Source organism: Cinclus cinclus, unplaced genomic scaffold (assembly GCF_963662255.1).
Source record: "Cinclus cinclus unplaced genomic scaffold, bCinCin1.1 SCAFFOLD_32, whole genome shotgun sequence".
Classification (NCBI taxonomy): domain Eukaryota; kingdom Metazoa; phylum Chordata; class Aves; order Passeriformes; family Cinclidae; genus Cinclus; species Cinclus cinclus.
This window is the reverse complement of record NW_026912098.1, coordinates 448,129-465,086: the sequence shown is the minus strand read 5'-3', so window position 1 is coordinate 465,086 and position 16,958 is coordinate 448,129. Positions and strand designations below refer to the sequence as shown.

At 51.0% G+C, this 16,958-nt stretch overlaps 1 protein-coding gene across 1 annotated transcript; it reads right to left on the bottom strand.

Annotated features, from left to right (window-relative positions):
* Positions 1–11,437: 11,437 nt before the first annotated feature.
* On the bottom strand, positions 11,438–13,694 carry LOC134057352 (olfactory receptor 14A16-like; the record flags this gene model as incomplete). The annotated part of the gene is made up of 1 exon (XM_062514341.1): positions 11,438–13,694. A coding segment is annotated over one exon (870 nt), but the record flags the coding sequence as incomplete, so codon positions are not given.
* Positions 13,695–16,958: the final 3,264 nt, after the last annotated feature.

The window sequence follows — 16,958 nt, the reverse complement described above, 5'->3', positions numbered from 1 at the left end:
TCCAGGCATTATAGATCCTTGCTTCTATTGGTCCCCGTGCTGTAACAATTCCTCCCTGGCCCTTTTACAACACCTTGTGTGACAAGGGATCATTAGATTGTTAGGCAGCATTGGGTCACAATGGTTCCTTGCTTCTCTAAACCCCTGTGGTGTCACAATGCATCCCATGCCCTTTTAGGCCACTTGATGTCACAATGACAAATCCGGAGCCCTGGGACACATGGGCTCTTCCTGCCGTTCTCTTCCACGCTGTGTTTTGTGCAGAGATGCAGAGGAACAAGGGCAGATCAGGCTGGAAATATCTCTCTGCTAAAGGTCCAGTTCCACAACACTGTGGAGTTAAAGGTCTTGCTGAGCACTCTTGGAGGCCCTGGGTTTTAGAAGAGCCACTCCACCTGAGTATGCTCTGAACCCAACTGGGACGGATTCCATGGCAAGCATCCACAGAGGGCAAAGGAGACTGGAATGCTGCAAGGTTTCAACACCAGCTTCCTGAAAGCACAGCAATGCTCCATCCCTGCCCAGGTCAGGAAGAGGGCAGAACCAGAGACCATCAGGGCTTCTCAGGGAGCGTTGGGTGTGCCAAAGGACAAATGAAGCAGCAGCACAGTGCCCGAGATTCGGACGCGTGACCGTGCCAGTGTCCAGAGCGCTGTCAGGCAGTGCTGGGATCCTGAGTGTGGTTCTGGTCCCCACAAATGAGGAATCACAGCCCCTGCCCCAGACCCAGTCAGAAAGCCAAGCAAGTGAGACCAGAGGGAGGGCACCCTTCCAGTCTCTCTTGGGCATGGCTGCAAAACAGCCCCTGCTTCTTCTTCCTCCACCTGTGATTGGGGTGTGCTGATGGCAGAGCCAGCCAGGTTGTGCTCTGTGTGCCAAAGCCTGTTGAGAGGGGGAAGGAAAAGTGCTGGGTGCAGAGCAGAATCCTGTAAAGTGCTGGCAAGAGCATCCTGCAGGAGCAGGGCTCTGGTCTCTGGCCAGGAACAGCCTGGTTTTGCTGCCATGAACGCAGGCAGGACTCCAGGCAGGTGAAGAGGCAGCGGGCAGCTTGGGTTTGTAGAGGGCCTGGGGCTGCATATCTGAACCTCCACCTGGAAACACACTTGGGAGAATATGACCTAGAGCTGGAGTGCCTGTTCTGCAGCCCTCAAGGCTCTTGGCCAGCCCAGGGCATGTGCCACCAGCTAGGGACAGCTCTCAGCCTGCCTGGCAGCTCCCCATGGACTGTGGGCAGAAGTTGGAGGTGGAAGGAGCCACCCCCATCAGGGCAGATTCCTCCTGCTCTGGAGATGCTGCTGCATGGCCAGGGCTGCTCTCAGCTCTCTCCTCAAGGCAAGGCAAAGGGGCTGTCAGGTGTGTCTGTGTCCCTGAGACTCCTGCACTGTCCCACGGGGCATCAGCAGATGTGCCTCAGATCTGCCTCACAAAGTGCCTCCTCCTCAGCCTGCTCTGCCTACAGACAGCAGCAGCAGCACCTTGGCTTGCAGCATCTCAGTTTGTCTGAGCTGCCCTTCAGGCCCTGCTGCCAGGGAGATGCCCCTGGGCAGTGCCCTGTGCTGGGAGGGGTCTGCAGGGCAGAGCTGAGCCCCCAGGGCTGGGCTGGGCTCTGGCAGCACTGGCAGGGACAAGGCTTGGATAGAGACAAACAGCTCCCAGTAGGAACAACTCCAGGCAGCAGAGAGCCAGACTAAAGCTGGATATCCCTCCATGTCCAGATGCACAAGGAAAGAGAGGATGTTTCAGAGAAAATGATTATTGAACTGGAGTCTTCAAAAAGTCCACTTTATTTCTAAAGAATGCTTATGTTCACGCTGAAATAGAGGAAGGTATAATCAGGAAATGGCACCTGTGTGGGACAGTTAGGTCTGACTGCACTGGGGTACAGGGAGCTCTGTTTTCCCTCTGGGCTCCCTAGTGTTCAGACTGAGAGTGATGCTGAAAATGATGCAGTAACTCAGCAGCAAAAACCTAAACTTAAAAATAAAAATGTATAGTGAGGTTTCCCCATAGGAAGATAAGTAGTTTTGACTGGATTCCAGAAATTATTCCATAGGATTGAATGAGAGATATGGCTCCAAGCTTGTCAAGAACTTCTTTGAACAGTCCACAATGCCCAGAGTGCAGAAATGTCCAACAGCAGCTCCATCAGGCACTTCCTCCTGCTGGCATTGGCAGACACGTGGCAGCTGCAGCTCCTGCACTTCTGCCTCTTCCTGGGCATCTCCCTGGCTGCCCTCCTGGCCAACGGCCTCATCATCAGCGCCGTAGCCTGCGGCCACCACCTGCACACCCCCATGTTCTTCTTCCTGCTCAACCTGGCCCTCACTGACCTGGGCTCCATCTGCACCACTGTCCCCAAAGCCATGCACAATTCCCTCTGGCACACCAACAACATCTCCTACTCTGCATGTGCTGCTCAGCTGTTTTTCTTTGTGTTCTTCATTTCAGCAGAGTTTTCCCTCCTGACCATCATGTGCTACGACCGCTACGTGTCCATCTGCAAACCCCTGCACTACGGGACCCTCCTGGGCAGCAGAGCTTGTGCCCACATGGCAGCAGCTGCCTGGGCCAGTGCCTTTCTCAATGCTCTGCTGCACACAGCCAATACATTTTCCCTGCCCCTGTGCCAGGGCAATGCCCTGGGCCAGTTCTTCTGTGAAATCCCCCAGATCCTCAAACTCTCCTGCTCACACTCCTACCTCAGGGAACTTGTTCTTCTTGCTGTGATTGTCTGTTTAGCATCTGGGTGTTTTCTTTGGTGTTTTCTCCTATGTGCAGATCTTCAGGTTTCATGCTAAGGATCCCCTCTGAGCAGGGAAGGCACAAAGCCTTTTCCACCTGCCTTCCTCACCTAGCTGTGCTCTCCCTGTTCCTCACCATTGGGACATTTGCTCACCTAAAGCCCCCTTCAATCTCATTCCCATCCCTGGATCTGTTCCTGTCAGATCTGTACTCAGTGGTGCCTCCAGCCCTGAACCCCCAAATCTACAGCCTGAGGAAACAGGAGCTCAAGGATGGTCTGAGAAAAATCATTGTTCATGCTTTCAGAAGCAAGAAACTCTCATTCTCCTTTCTAGCTCTTACGATGTTACTCATTAATGCCCACTCTGTGTCCTGTGTATTTTTTTTTTTCTTCTGGCACATGTAATGTATTTTTGTGTGTTTGTTAACAGGAAAACGTTTGTCTCTAACACTTTCATCTCAGTATTTGCATTTGTAGTGCAAATTTCAGACTATATAGTCCCAGAGCTGTATTATATACGCGGTTACACAAAATAAAGAACTCTGTATTGCCATGTTTGCCGTGACATCTTTCCTCCATGACTTCTCTGGAGCTACAGGGTCGGGGCCTCAAGGCAGAGCTGGGGAGAAAAAGGAACCCCAGTGCTGTTCACTGCCAGGGAGCCCCAAGGCTTCAGCTCCACAACCTCCTCGCTATGCAGCACACAGAGGGGGCACAGGCTGCAGGAGAGATGGCCGAGGGCTGGGCAGGGCTGGCAGGGCCAGAGGCACCCAGGCCTTTGTCCCCTGGGCTCGGGCAGGGCCTCTGCAGGCCCCACAGAAGGAACTTTCCTGGCAGGGGCCGCACTTTGCTTCTGCCTCGGCCCTCCCTGAGGAGGCTGGCAGGGCTTGCAGGCTGATGCCATTTGTCCTTGCTGCCCCTGCCATCCCACTGCCCCAGCAACAGCCCCGAGCCACCCGTGAGGGACAGGCCCTGCTGTCCCAGGCCTGGGCTCAGCCTTGGCCTTTCTGCTTCCTCCAGCCAGCCCAGGCCTTGCTCAGCATTGCAGTTCCCTGCTCACAGCCTTTGGCTCCTGCAATCCTGCCCTCAAGGATCTGCTCTCCCCAGGCCCTGGGGAGCCTTGGGCACTCCCTGCCCTCACTCATGGCGGCCACTGATGCTCCAAGGCACTTGCAGTTTTGCTGCTGACTCCTGCAGCAGCTTCTTCAACCTTCTCTCAGTGCCTCAGGCTCCTGCCATCAGCCCCAAATCCCCAAATCTGGGCATCATTAAAATACTCAAAGGCCTTGGGAGCTCTTTGTCTTCCTTCCATTGTCTTCAAGTCTCCAGGGCTTGTGCAGCTGCTTGCAGTCACTTTGGAGTTCTGTTAAGGAGGGAGATTTCAAAGTGCACCTCAGGATTTTTGATTTTACTCAAGGGCATATTATTTTTATTTTTCAGTTCACTACAGAGGTGACTGAAGCACTCCCCAGGTGATGTTGATGCTGAAAGTCTCCCTAGGAGTTCTGGGCACAGAGAAGAATGATCCCTGTTTGGACCACCTGCTCCTCACCCCAACCTCACCGTGTCTGACATTGCCCACCCGGGACTGACATCCTGAAAAATAAAAAAAAAATCCCTATAAATTTATTCTTATAATTACAATTAAAGTAAGCAATAAAATTATAAATATATTTTCCTCATAAAAGGAAATATTAGCAGTTTTTCATTTAATAAATGAAAAATAATTAAATTTAGTAAAGAAATTTATTTTTGTACTTCTAAAAAGAAACATTATTTTTAATTATCTAATTTTAGTTTTTATATTAAAATCTATTAATTTTTTAGAAACCAGAGAAGTTACAAGTCATTGGATCGAAGCAACACAAATCCTTTAAATTATTGGCTGTTGATTTCTCCTTCTTTATGCTAGTCTTTTTATCAGTCCTTTTGTAATCCTTTTTATGCCAATTTGGGATCTATGGAAACTTTTTTGGGGCACATTTGGGGCAGATTTGGGTCTGTGGAGGGAATTTCGAGAGAACTTGAGGGTCTGGAGGACACTTCAGGGAGCCGGGTGGGCACTGGGCAGGGCACTGAGGGATTCTGACGGACACCTCGGCGTCCGGGGGAGCTCTTGGGGATCCAGGGGGGAAAACTTGGAGGTCAGGGAGGGGAATGTGGAGCCCTTCGGGGTCCGGGCGGGCACTTGGGGGGCTCGAACGGGGCTCCCTGGGGCGGGGGGGATGATGGGAGTTGTAGGCGCGGGTAGAATACTGTTCAATGGAGCCGCGGAGCATCACGGGGGTTGAAGGCGCAGCTGCAATGTCTCTCTGTCGGGCGCGGTGCATGACGGGAGCTGTAGTCCCGGAAGTGTCTCGGACTGGGCATTTGGGGTCCGGGAAGGCTCCTGGGGGACACTTTTGAGTCCGAGCTGTGACTTGAGGTGTTCAGGGGGAACGTATAAGGTTCGGGAGCATTTGGGGGGAGCTTGGGGAGGTCTAACGGGGCCCTGTAGGGCGCGGAACACGGCGGGTGTTTTAAACGTGAAACTGCGTTGTATGGGGCTATGGGGCCGCGAGAGGTGACAGGAGATTAATTCCCAGAAGTGGTTGTAACGGGAATCTGTGGCGCTGGGAGCAATCAGGGAATCCGGAGCCGCTTTTGGGGGCTTCTGAGTGGATGGTGACGGGGCACTTCGGGATCCTGGAGAGTGTGGGGGACGCTTATGGGACATGGGGGGAGGGGGCAGATAGCGGAATTCTGTGGAGCGCGGGGCATGATGGACGTTGTAGTCCCAGCTCCAATGGGGCTCTATCGGGCCGCGGTGCATGATGGGAGTTATAGGCAAAAAGGAAAAGCTGGCGCTGTCACCAGGCCCCGCCCCCAGTCCCCGATCCCCGGCGCTGATTGGTTGGCGGCAGTGATGGGCGGGGGTGGGAGCAGCCCATTGAACCCCTCCAGTCTCTCCCAGTACAGCCCAGTTCATCCCCAGTACAGTTCAATACAACCCCAGCACCTCTCCAGGCCCTCCCAATACACCTGAGTTCATTTGTATTCTCTTCCAGTTCTCCCCAGTGTCATCCATAGTACACCCACGTCATCCCCACACTATTCAGAGTGTCCCCAGCTTGTCCCAGTATACCCCAGAATTGCTCAAAGTATTCAAAATTTGCTCCAGTATTGCCCAGTATCAGCCCCAGTATGTCCCAGTATGTCCCAGTGTGTCTCTGTGTACGCCCACAGTCCATCCCAGTCCACCCAGATTCCCCCTCAGCATTCCCAGTGTTCCCCAGTGAGTTCCAGTCCTCCCCAGGGTTTCCAAGGTAAATTGAACTTCTCATGGTTTCCATGGCACCCAAACCCAGCAGTGGGGTCAGTGCAGTGTCCATGGCCACAGCCCCTGGCAGTGCCCAGTGCAGGTTGGGATGATGATCCACCCTCACAGCTGGCCCAGGGCAGCTCTGCAGTGGTTTTGGTGGCACCTTGGGCTGGCACACACCTGAGGAGTGTGTCTGTTTGCAGTGGGGGAAATTAGAAGATTGCTTCAAGAAAAGAGGAAAACCCCTCTTTGCCAGATCTCCTGAGGAGTGACCCTGGATCAGTATCGGTCACTGAATGCTGCAATCACCTCTGCTCTCTAGAGAACAGTAATAAAAAGGACACCATTTAAAATAGGAATGTGGTTACATTTCTTAGAAGTTCTTCTTGTAATATTTGTCCATAACTGAAGTTGAAGCTTTCCTCATGAACTGCACCAGACCAGAGGGAAATCAAGGCAGAGCTGTGGTTTGTTAGGAAACCTCTCAAGAGCTCCAAGTCACAATCAAAGTCCAAAGTTTCCTTTACTTTTAATGGGTCCCATTGAGGGACACAACTGAGAAAGTGTGCCCAGGTTGCAGTCAGAGCAGGAAATTGGAGGCAGTGATGACAGGAGGGGACAAAGAGAAGCCAAGTCTTGGTGGCCTGGGGCACAGCAGGGTCTGTGCCACCAAGGGCTGTGAGCAGACACCTTGTCCTGAGCCACTGGGGCCTCCTGGCACAGCCCCAGCAAGGCTGGGCACTGTCAGCCCTTGTCCTGCCCTCAGCATCCCCCCACATGCCAGTGGCCTCAGGGATCTGCTGGGACCAGTCCCTGGGGAGCCTTGGTCAGGAATGGCCCTGGGGGCTCCTTCATGCTCCCAGGGACTGCAGGTTTTTCCATGGACTTGGGGTTTTGCTCTTGTCTTGGAGTCTCTGAGAGCTTTGTGCAATCATGGCCTCCAATTCTCTGCTTTAATTAGTCTCTTGAGAGGCTTTGTCAGTAACAACACTCAGTGGGGCTCATGGGATCTTTAAGGTACTTCAATTTTTGAGGTACTTTCCTTTGTCCTTTCATCTCTCAGTCTCTCAGATGTTTTTGGACATTCGTGGCCCCCAGTTCTCTCCTCGAAGGAGTCAAAGAGAATCCTGTGTTGGGGATGGACCTCAGTGGAACCCATTAATGCTTTGAGACACTTTGGGTTTTTCTTCTGACTCTCACTCTTGGAAAGATAACTGCAATCTCCTCTCAGGCCCTGAGGTTCAAGGGCTCAGTGCCAAAAGCACCACGGAGCTCACTGGGATCAAGCAAGTCCTGACAAACCACGGCTCTGCCTTGATTTCCCTCTGGTCTGGTGCAGTTCTTCAGGAAGGTTTTCAAATCCACTTAGGGAGAAATATTTCAAAGAGCTTCTAAGAAATATTCATTCCTATTTTGAATGAATGGTTTTTAATACTGCTCTGTTTAGAGCAGATTTGACTGCAGCACTCTGTGACTGATATTGATCCAGGGTCTCTCCTCAGGACTCTGGCCTGCTCAGAGGAGCTGTGACTTGAGGTCTGACCCCATGTGGACAACCTTGCTCCATATTCCCCTACTCCATCCTGTCTGTCCTCCCTCATCTGGGACCTGCTTTGCTTGGAGAACTGGCTGCACTCAGACAGAGACAGGATTTTCCTTTACTTTTTTAGAAGAATCTAGAACTCCTAACTTTCACCATAAAAAACAGAGTCACTCCTCAGGTGTGTGCCAGACCAAGGTGCCACCAAGGAGGTTCCCCTTCCCTAAGGCAGAACCCTGGAAAGAATGTTTGAGACCTTTGAACTCCTTGGTTCCCTGAGGCCTTGCAGTGTCACAAAGGTCCCTTGGTTCCATGAGGTTCATTGGTGTCATCATGGTCTCTCTCCCTGGTTACATGAGGTTCATTGGTGTCACCATGGTCTCTCTCCTTGGTTCCAGGAGGTTCATTGGTGTCACCATGGTCTCTCTCCATGGTTCCAGGAGGTTCATTGGTGTCACCATGGTCTCTCTCCATGGTTCCATGAGGTTCATTGGTGTCACCATGGTCTCTCTCCCTGGTTCCAGGAGGTTCATTGGTGTCACCATGGTCTCTCTCCTTGGCTCCAGGAGCCATCACAATGTCACAACAGCCCCCTGGTTCCAGGAGGTTCCTGCAGCAGGACTTCCCCTGTGGCACAGCACAGCTCATCTGTTCTGTCCATCAGCTGGGCCATCACTCAGGGCATCTTCCCCCTCTCAGCAATTGCTGAGATAACCCAGGCTGGACATCTGTCCTGTGCTGAGTTATCTCTGGTGCCAGGGAGGTGGAATTCCCAGCTGTCCATGAACATCATGCCTTGAGAGCAGACTGAAGGGAGGGAGATAAGCCTTGAATTTCTGAGTGACACACACTTCAGTTTAAAAAACTATAAAATATACACTAAACTTGCACCATACAAAACTCTTCTGCATAGTCCCTGGAAACAGGTAGGGCTTCACTCCCAAATCTGGATGAATCTTTGTGGTTCCTTTTCTGGAAGCTGAGTGAAAGGGCTCCATGTGCACTCCCTCATCAGTTCAGTGGTAAGTTCCATTGACTCCTGATCTCTGCTATTTCTTCACTGGCTGTAATATAGGTAACTTTATTGAGCACTGTGTTTGTAGTTCTGTTTATCCTGCGCACTACGTATGTTACTTAAAGTCTCTTGTCTGTTAATCTTGAGTCCATTCAAAATAAATATTTCATTTTATACTAGACATAATTTGCCATTCTAAAGAACTTGTGAGCAAAGGGAGTTTGGGGATCAGGTATCCTGAAACAGATCTACTGCCAGAAACCTGAGCATAAGGCAGGACTTGTCTAAGTTTTCACTAAAGTTTTAACATATTTCATTTAAAACAATGAACAAGAAATTTTTTCCCATTTATTCTTTTCCTGTTTATAGATTGATATCACCAATCTCCAGCTGATATTGATCCCCAGCACCTCCTCACGCACTATGAACAGATATGAACATCAAGACCCTTTATGGCTGACAATCAGTCACACTCTGTCCCTACCCCCACCCCACCATTTCCCTCATCCAAGCCCTGGCACTCAGAGCAGCCCAGTGCAAATCTGAGCTTCCTCCAGTCCAGGCTGTGCCTGCAGCTTTCAGCTCCTTGGCACCAAGTCCCAGCTGCTTTCCTTGGAGAAGGAGCTGCCCCAGACACAGAGGGATGTTCATTTGGGGTCAGCAAACAGAAGCCAAGGCAGGCCCAGCTCCATGGCAAACACAAGTGCAGCCCAAGGAGTGCTGGGCAATGGAGCCACATGCAGGGGTGTCCCCAGGGCTCAGGACTGGGGCCAGGGCAGTTCAATGTGTTCCTTGCTGATCTGCACCAGGGCATGGAGGGCACCCTGAGTCAGTGTCCAGGGGAGCCCAAGCTGGCTGGGAGTGTGGCTGTGCTGCAGGGCAGCAAGCTCTGCACAGGGATCTGGCCAGGCTGGAGCCATGGGCCCAGGACAATTGGATGAGCTTCAGCAAGGCCAAGGGCCAGCTCCTGCCCTGGGCTCACAACCACCCCAAATCCCTGGCCGTGCCCTGCCCCTGATCCCCACAGCCTGTCCTGTTTCCTTCATCCCTGCATTGCCAGGGACTTTGTGGGACAAGGGAGCTCTGCTGTGCCTATGGAGGGAGGTGCAAGAGCCACCAGTGCAGTGGGCACCACAGCTCATCAGGTTTGTGTCCTTTGGGGGTCAGGAACTGCTGAGACTCAGAGGCACAGAAAGGTTTCTTTTAATGGCTAAGATAAAAAAAGTGTACCAACGATATAATTTATTAAACATCAAAATTCTTCCCTCAGCTCTGTGCAGTGTCAAAGCAGTGCCTAACATTTCTTCCATGCACATGGGATTTCCGTGCAGGAACAGTTTTAGACAAAGACATTAGGAAAACCTGATTCTGTGATAGATGTAAACACAATTATGATGTTGACTGATGTGGAATGACCAGAGAACAACTGCAGGAGGAAATCTGGGAGCAATGGGAAGGCCATAGGACCAGCTGGTCTAGTGAACAGACATCCTCAGACATGGCCATTTAAACAGGAGAGGTGGAAACCCCCAAATTGAGAGGGACATGAAATAACAGACAGTACAGTGGTATCACAGGTAGAGGGAAAGAGCAGGATTTCTTCTCCTGCCATCAGTACACATCCAGAAAATTTACGTTCTCTCCTGGTGGGAAAACTTGGACGTTTCTTCAAGTACTCAAATACCCCATCTTATGACATGTGGTCACGCACCTCGCAAGCTGCAGGTTCCCAACATCCCCAGGACTGCTCTTGTCCCATAAACATCTCCTCTGGCCCATTCCAAAATTGGGATTAACATGGAAAATATTTTATCAAGTCTGCAGAAACTGGGTCAGACCAAGTGGTTCAAGGCTGGATTTGGTCTGAATCTGGAAATCCCAAAAGACAGAAACAGCATCATTTCAGAACCTGTCTGAGCCCATGGGAACAAGAGTTTTCCACATGTCCTGTCAGATCTCCCCTCTGTCCCCCTTTCCACCCACTGTCTTTTGTCTCCCCCCTGGCCCCCCGGTGAAGATCCTGGCTCTGTGTTCTCCATCAGCTCCTGGCTGGCACTGCCAGGCTGGGATGAGGAGCCCCTCAGCCTTCCCTGCTCCGGGCTGGACAAGCCCAGCTCCCTCAGCCTCTGCTCACAGCCAAAGGGCTCCAGCCCCACCTTGGAGGCCCTTCCCTCACCCTGCTCCAGCTGCCAGACATCTTTCCTGCCCTGGGCAACCCAAACCAGGCCCCAGTGCCCTGGATAATCCACGTCCTTGATGTCCTGGTCCCACAGCCCTGGGTGCTCCTGCCCTGCCTCGCTGCCAGGGCACACGGCTGCCTCCTGCCCAGCTCCTGCCCACCAGGAGTTTTCTGACAGGGCCTGGTGGATACAGGGAGGGCTGTGGATGTTGTCTGCTTGAACTTTAGCCTTTGACACCCCATCCCACAGCATTCCCTGGAAAAGCTGAAGCCTGTGTCTTGGAGCGGTTCACCCCTCCCTGGGCTAAGAACTGGATGGACATCGGGGCCCAGAGAGTGGTGGGGAATGGTGCCACATGCAGCGTGTGTGCAGTGGTGTCCTGCAGGGATCAGTGTGGGCCCAGTCCTGTTTAACATCTTTATTGATGATGTGGAGAAGGGAGCACAGTGCACCATCAGCAAATGTGCAGATGGCACCAAGCTGGGTGTGAGTGTGGATGTGCTGGAGGGTAGGAGAGCTCTGCAGAGGGACCTGGACAGGCTGGATCCAGGGCACAAATCCAACAGGGTGAGGTTTAACAAGACCAAGAGCTGGGTCCTGCCCCTTGACCACAACAACCCCTGCAGTGCTCCAGGCTGGGGACAGAGTGGCTGGAGAGGGGCCAGGCAGAAAGGGACCTGGGGGCAGTGATGGACAGCAGGGTGGACATGAGCCAGCAGTGTGCCCAGGTGGGCAATGGCACCTGGCCTGTGTTATAAGTGAGTTACAGGAATTGATAGAAATATATTTGATTAGATTAAGTATGATTTAGTGAGTAAGTTACAGTAAGTAAAAGAGTGTTGTGTGATTGGGGAGTTTTTGTGTTATTAATGGTTCATGATTTTTTATTTGAAAGTTTTGATTTATATATTTTTTAATTTTTTGTGTCATGTATCTTTTTTCTTGTGTTTTGTGTATATGTGGTGTGTTGTTAGGGTTTTTTTTTTGTTTTCTAGTCGTTGTGAAGATGAAGGTTTTTTATTATTTTGGTGTTTTGATGAATTTTTATATATTTCTTATATAATATTTAGGATTTTTTATTTTTTGTTTATTTTATTGGATGGTTGTAGTTAGATTTCATGTTTGTAGTTAGGTTTTATATTTGTAGTTAAATTTTGGGAAATGTACATTTTGGGGTTTTTTGTTGTTGTGAATTAGGTTTGGTGAATAAATATTGATTGCATTTTGTTTTATTATTTTTTATTTTGTTTATTGATCTGTTGTAATTTTTGATGCTTTAGAATTCGAGTTTTAGTTAAGATTGGGGTTTTTTTTTTTGGTTTGTATCTACTTTGGATGAGTATTAAATGGGTAGTTTTTAGGTGGATTTTTATAATAGTAATTATTTTGTTAAGAATATAAGGTTTAAATGATAATTTAAAATTAGTACTATTATTAGTTTGGTAAGAGATGATAAGAGGGTGGGGTATGGTTATGGGGAATGGTTAAACTATGATTTATATTAATTTTGTTGGGGGGTTTTTTGTGCTTTTTTTAAATTTTTTTTGTAGTTTTGTTATGGTATTTTGTGTAATTTTAGTATGACTTGTATATATATAGTATTTTTTTTAAGAGTAGTGTAAAGTTTTTTTTTGTTGTAAAAATATTAATGGATGAGGAATGGTGTGACCATCAGGAGCCGAGCTGCTGTGCCACCCCTGACCTGCCCCCACCTCTGCACACAGATATTGCTGCTGCAGCTCTAGAGAAGGGAGCAGAAGGAAGCTCCAAAGAAAGGAGATCCCTAATTAAAAAAAAAATTGGGAGATCCTTTAGTTCATTTCAAGCTACAGAGAACAGAGCCCCTCATGGACAGAGTCCGGGGCCACAGAAAAGGTGGAGAGACAAAAAAATATCACAAATATAGACGTGATTTTGTGCACAAATTATTAGACTAAAACAAAGGTAAAAATATTCGGCAAGAAAGAAAAAAAAAAGAATTCTCAAAAATTACTCATATTACAACTGACTAGGAGAAATTGGCAACTTGCACAAATTGGAAAGGTTTACTGTTTCTGAAACCTTCCAGTCATCAGTGTCCACACTGCAGCCTTGAGCTTCTGGTTCCTCAGGCTGTAGATGAGGGGGTTCAGGGCTGGAGGCACCACTGAGTACAGAACTGACAGGGCAAGATCCAGGGATGGGGAGGAGATGGAGGGGGGCTTCAGGTAGGCAAAAAAACCAGTGCTGAGGAACAGGGAGATCACAGCCAGGTGAGGGAGGCAGGTGGAAAAGGCTTTGTGCCTTCCCTGCTCAGAGGGGATCCTCAGCACAGCCCTGAAGATCTGCACATAGGAGAAAACAATGAACACAAAACAACCAAATACCAAACAGACACTAACAGCAAGAAGCCCAAGTTCCCTGAGGTAGGAGTGTGAGCAGGAGAGTTTGAGGATCTGGGGGATTTCACAGAAGAACTGGCCCAGGGCATTGCCATGGCACAGGGGCAGGGAAAATGTATTGGCTGTGTGCAGCAGGGAATAGAGAAAGGCACTGGCCCAGGCAGCTGCTGCCATGTGGGCACAAGCTCTGCTGCCCAGGAGGGTCCCGTAGTGCAGGGGTTTGCAGATGGACACGTAGCGGTCGTAGCACATGATGGTCAGGAGGGACAACTCTGCTGAGATGAAGAACACAAAGAAAAAGAGCTGAGCAGCACATGCAGAGTAGGAGATGTTGTTGGTGTCCCAGAGGGAATTGTGCATGGCTTTGGGGACAGTGGTGCAGATGGAGCCCAGGTCAGTGAGGGCCAGGTTGAGCAGGAAGAAGAACATGGGGGTGTGCAGGTGGTGGCCGCAGGCTACGGCGCTGATGATGAGGCCGTTGGCCAGGAGGGCAGCCAGGGAGATGCCCAGGAAGAGGCAGAAGTGCAGGAGCTGCAGCTGCCGCGTGTCTGCCAATGCCAGCAGGAGGAAGTGCCTGATGGAGCTGCTGTTGGACATTTGCTGTGTCTTGGCATGAGGATCTGTAAGAACAGTAATCATGGAATAGTTTGGTTTGGAGATGACTTGAAATATCCCAGCCCAGCTTGGTGTCACTTTCCCCCCACTGCCTGCCCAGGGCTCTGCTGCCTGGAGCTCTCCCTGCCAGCTGCTGCTTCCCTGTGCCCAGGGCTGGGCCCTGCCAGTGCTGCCAGAGCCCAGCCCAGCCCTGGGGGCTCAGCTCTGCCCTGCAGACCCCTCCCAGCACAGGCCACTGCCAGGGCCAGCTCTGCCTCTGCAGGCTCTGATGGCAAAGTCAGAGCAACCCTGAGGAGGCTGGAAAAGCAACACTGATGCTGCCTGTAAGGGGCCCTGTGCTGATTTCTTTCTTTGCCTGGTTTATTCAGAAATGAGAGAAATTGTTTTTATGGTTCTCAACCTGAACAGATATGTGAATATCAATGTTCAAGTTTACATCTAGGCAACCCTGAGCAGTAGATTATAAAATCAGGATTTTCCCTTTTATGCAGACCCTGACGTGCTGTGCTCCCTGTATAATCTATTTGGAAATGTTCTGTAGTTAAATGTCATGCTGGGAGCAGTCCTGATCAATGCACCATCCTCACCACTCAAGGAGAACACTTCCAAGTCTCACCAGCTGTCTCCCTCCACCCAGACCTTGTCCCCCAGTGCTGTCAGCAGCTCCCAGGGCTGGCTGAGAGCTGTCCCTGGCAGGCAGCAGAGTCCCTGCCCAGCACAGCACCCTGGGCTGCAGGACCCTGCTCTGCAGGACAGCCCTGGGCACCCCTGGCTGCTCTACAGGAGAGAGAATCAGAGAATGTACTCACAGAGTCTGTGGGCATTGGGATGTTCCAGCTTTAGGAGATCCCTGCAGGAGCTGCAGCTGCATTGTCCTACAGCCAGAGGCTTCCTGTGTCCAGGGCTGGGAGTGATTCTGCCCCAGGCACTTGTGAGCATCTTCCCAGCCCTGACTGATTGAAGCTCTCTGTGCCTCTGTGCTGTGCCCAGGGTGGCTGCAGGCAGTGCCCTCAGCCCTGCTGGGCTGGGAGAAGAGCTGCTCATCAAGAGAAATGTCTTTTTAAAGCTCTTCCTAGTTGCCAGGATTGTCCTCTATGCCAGGATCCCAGTCCAGCTCAGCAGCACAGACACAGCACAAGGACTTTAATGACCGTCTCTGGGATTTGGTGCTGTTTACATCAGACTCAGTCCCTCAGAGAGTGTGTCCAAAAAACTCGTCAGCAACTGAAAGTCAGATTCAAACTTCAAAATATCTTAAACTTTTAATAGGTCCCACTGAGGGAAAGGACTGTGAAAGTATCCCCACGTTCCAGTTAGAGCAGAACACTGGAGGCACAGTGATGACAGGTGGGGACAAACAAGGGAAAGGTGTCTGTGATGCTGAGCAAACCTGGATGTGTCTCAGCAATGCCAAGGGCCAAGGGCTGAGCCCCAGCCCCTGGCAAGGCAGATCCTGTCCCTCCCTCCTTGCTCAGGGCTCTTCCCGGGGCACTGGGCTCTGGGGATGTGCAATGCCAAGGGCAGCACCATGGGGCGGCCCCTGCCAGGCTGCTGAGCAGGGACAAGGAGGCAATGAGGCCCCAGCACAGCAAGGCTCACTTGTCCCCTGCTGGCCAAGGGCCCAGGGCCAGCAGCCACGGCCAAAGTGCTGCAGCACTTGGCTGTGGCAGGGCCTTTCAGCTGCTGCCCATCCCTGTGCCCTCTGCAGCCCAGGCTGTCCTACGGTGTCCATGCCCTGCCCCTCTGTCCCTGCAGGCTGTCCTCATCCCCCGGCTGCCCCACCTGGCTGGCCCCTTCCTTTGCTGACAGCTCTGCGTCCTGCCTGCCTCTGCCTGCACACACAAAGCCTTGGGCTGCTCCAGACTCCTTCTGGATGCCAGGTTTCACCACAGCCCTGCCCTGCGAGTGAAATTTCTTTAATCTTGGGTCCTGTCTGGAGCATCCCATCTGCTCTTGGCATCAATTCTTTCTTTTTTTCTCAGGCTGTTTTCAACTATGTCCAAAGGATCCTCTATCTATGAAACCTCCCTTCTCTCCCTCCCTGGGCTCTCTTTGTCCCCAATCTCCACTCCACTGAACACAGAGCTCCTTTGTCCTTATACATTGGCTTCCTCCAAACCCAAACTTCTGAGATTCACAGAATTCACAGAATTTAGCGATTTCACAGATTGACTAGTTTGGAAGAGACCTTCAAGAACATCAAGTCCAACCCATGCCTAACACCTCAACTTAACTATGGCCCAAATTGCCACATCCAGTCTTTGTTTTAACACATCCATGGATGGTGACTCCACCACCTCACTGGGCAGATCATTCCAGTACTTTTATCATTCTTTCCATGAAAAACTTTTTTCCTAATATCCAACCCAATTGTTCCCTTTAAACAATTTGACACTGTGTCCTCTCATTCCATTTAGTGCTGCCTACTGATCTCTGGACCATCTCCAAGGTGTTGGCAAATGAAAACATTCTGCTCATAGTCTAAGGAAATCACCAGACAACAAGGCAGCCAGACCTGTCTGTCCTGGCTACTTTTGTCTGGGTCCAGTTCATGGACAAATGCAATTTTGGAGGTGGAATCCCAGATTTGGGCATTGGCAGCTTGGTAAGGAGGGCAGTCCTTTTCCACTGGAAGGAAAGCACTGAGTCCCAGTGTGTGATGGTAGATGGGAGACAGCCCTCAGGAGGCCAAGGCCAGCCTGAGCTGTCTGTCCTGGCAGATTTTGGCTGGGAGCAACCCTTGTATATGGAGAACTTTTTACAATGAGGTCCAATTCCAGCCTTGCGCACCTGCAAAGGTGGATGGCTCTTTTGCTTAGAAAGGAAAGCCCAGAGCCCCAGTGTTCCAGGGGCTGATGGGATGCAGCTCTCAACATGCCAGGATCAGCCAGACCTGTCAGGTGGCCCCCAGGAGGCCAAGGCCAGCCAGAGATCTTCCATGTCCCCTTGGTTCTATGGGACCCCACAGTGTCACAATGGTCTCCATGATTCCATGGGGCCTTGCAATGCCACAATGTTCTCCATGGATCCACGGTGCCCTGCAGGATCACAGTGCCCCTTTGGCTGCACGAGGCCCTGTAATGCAACAATGGCCTCTTGGTTCCACACAGCCCTGCTGCTTCACACCGGCCCCTTGGCACCATGCAGACCAGCAGTGCCACAGTGATGTCCTTGGTGCTGAGG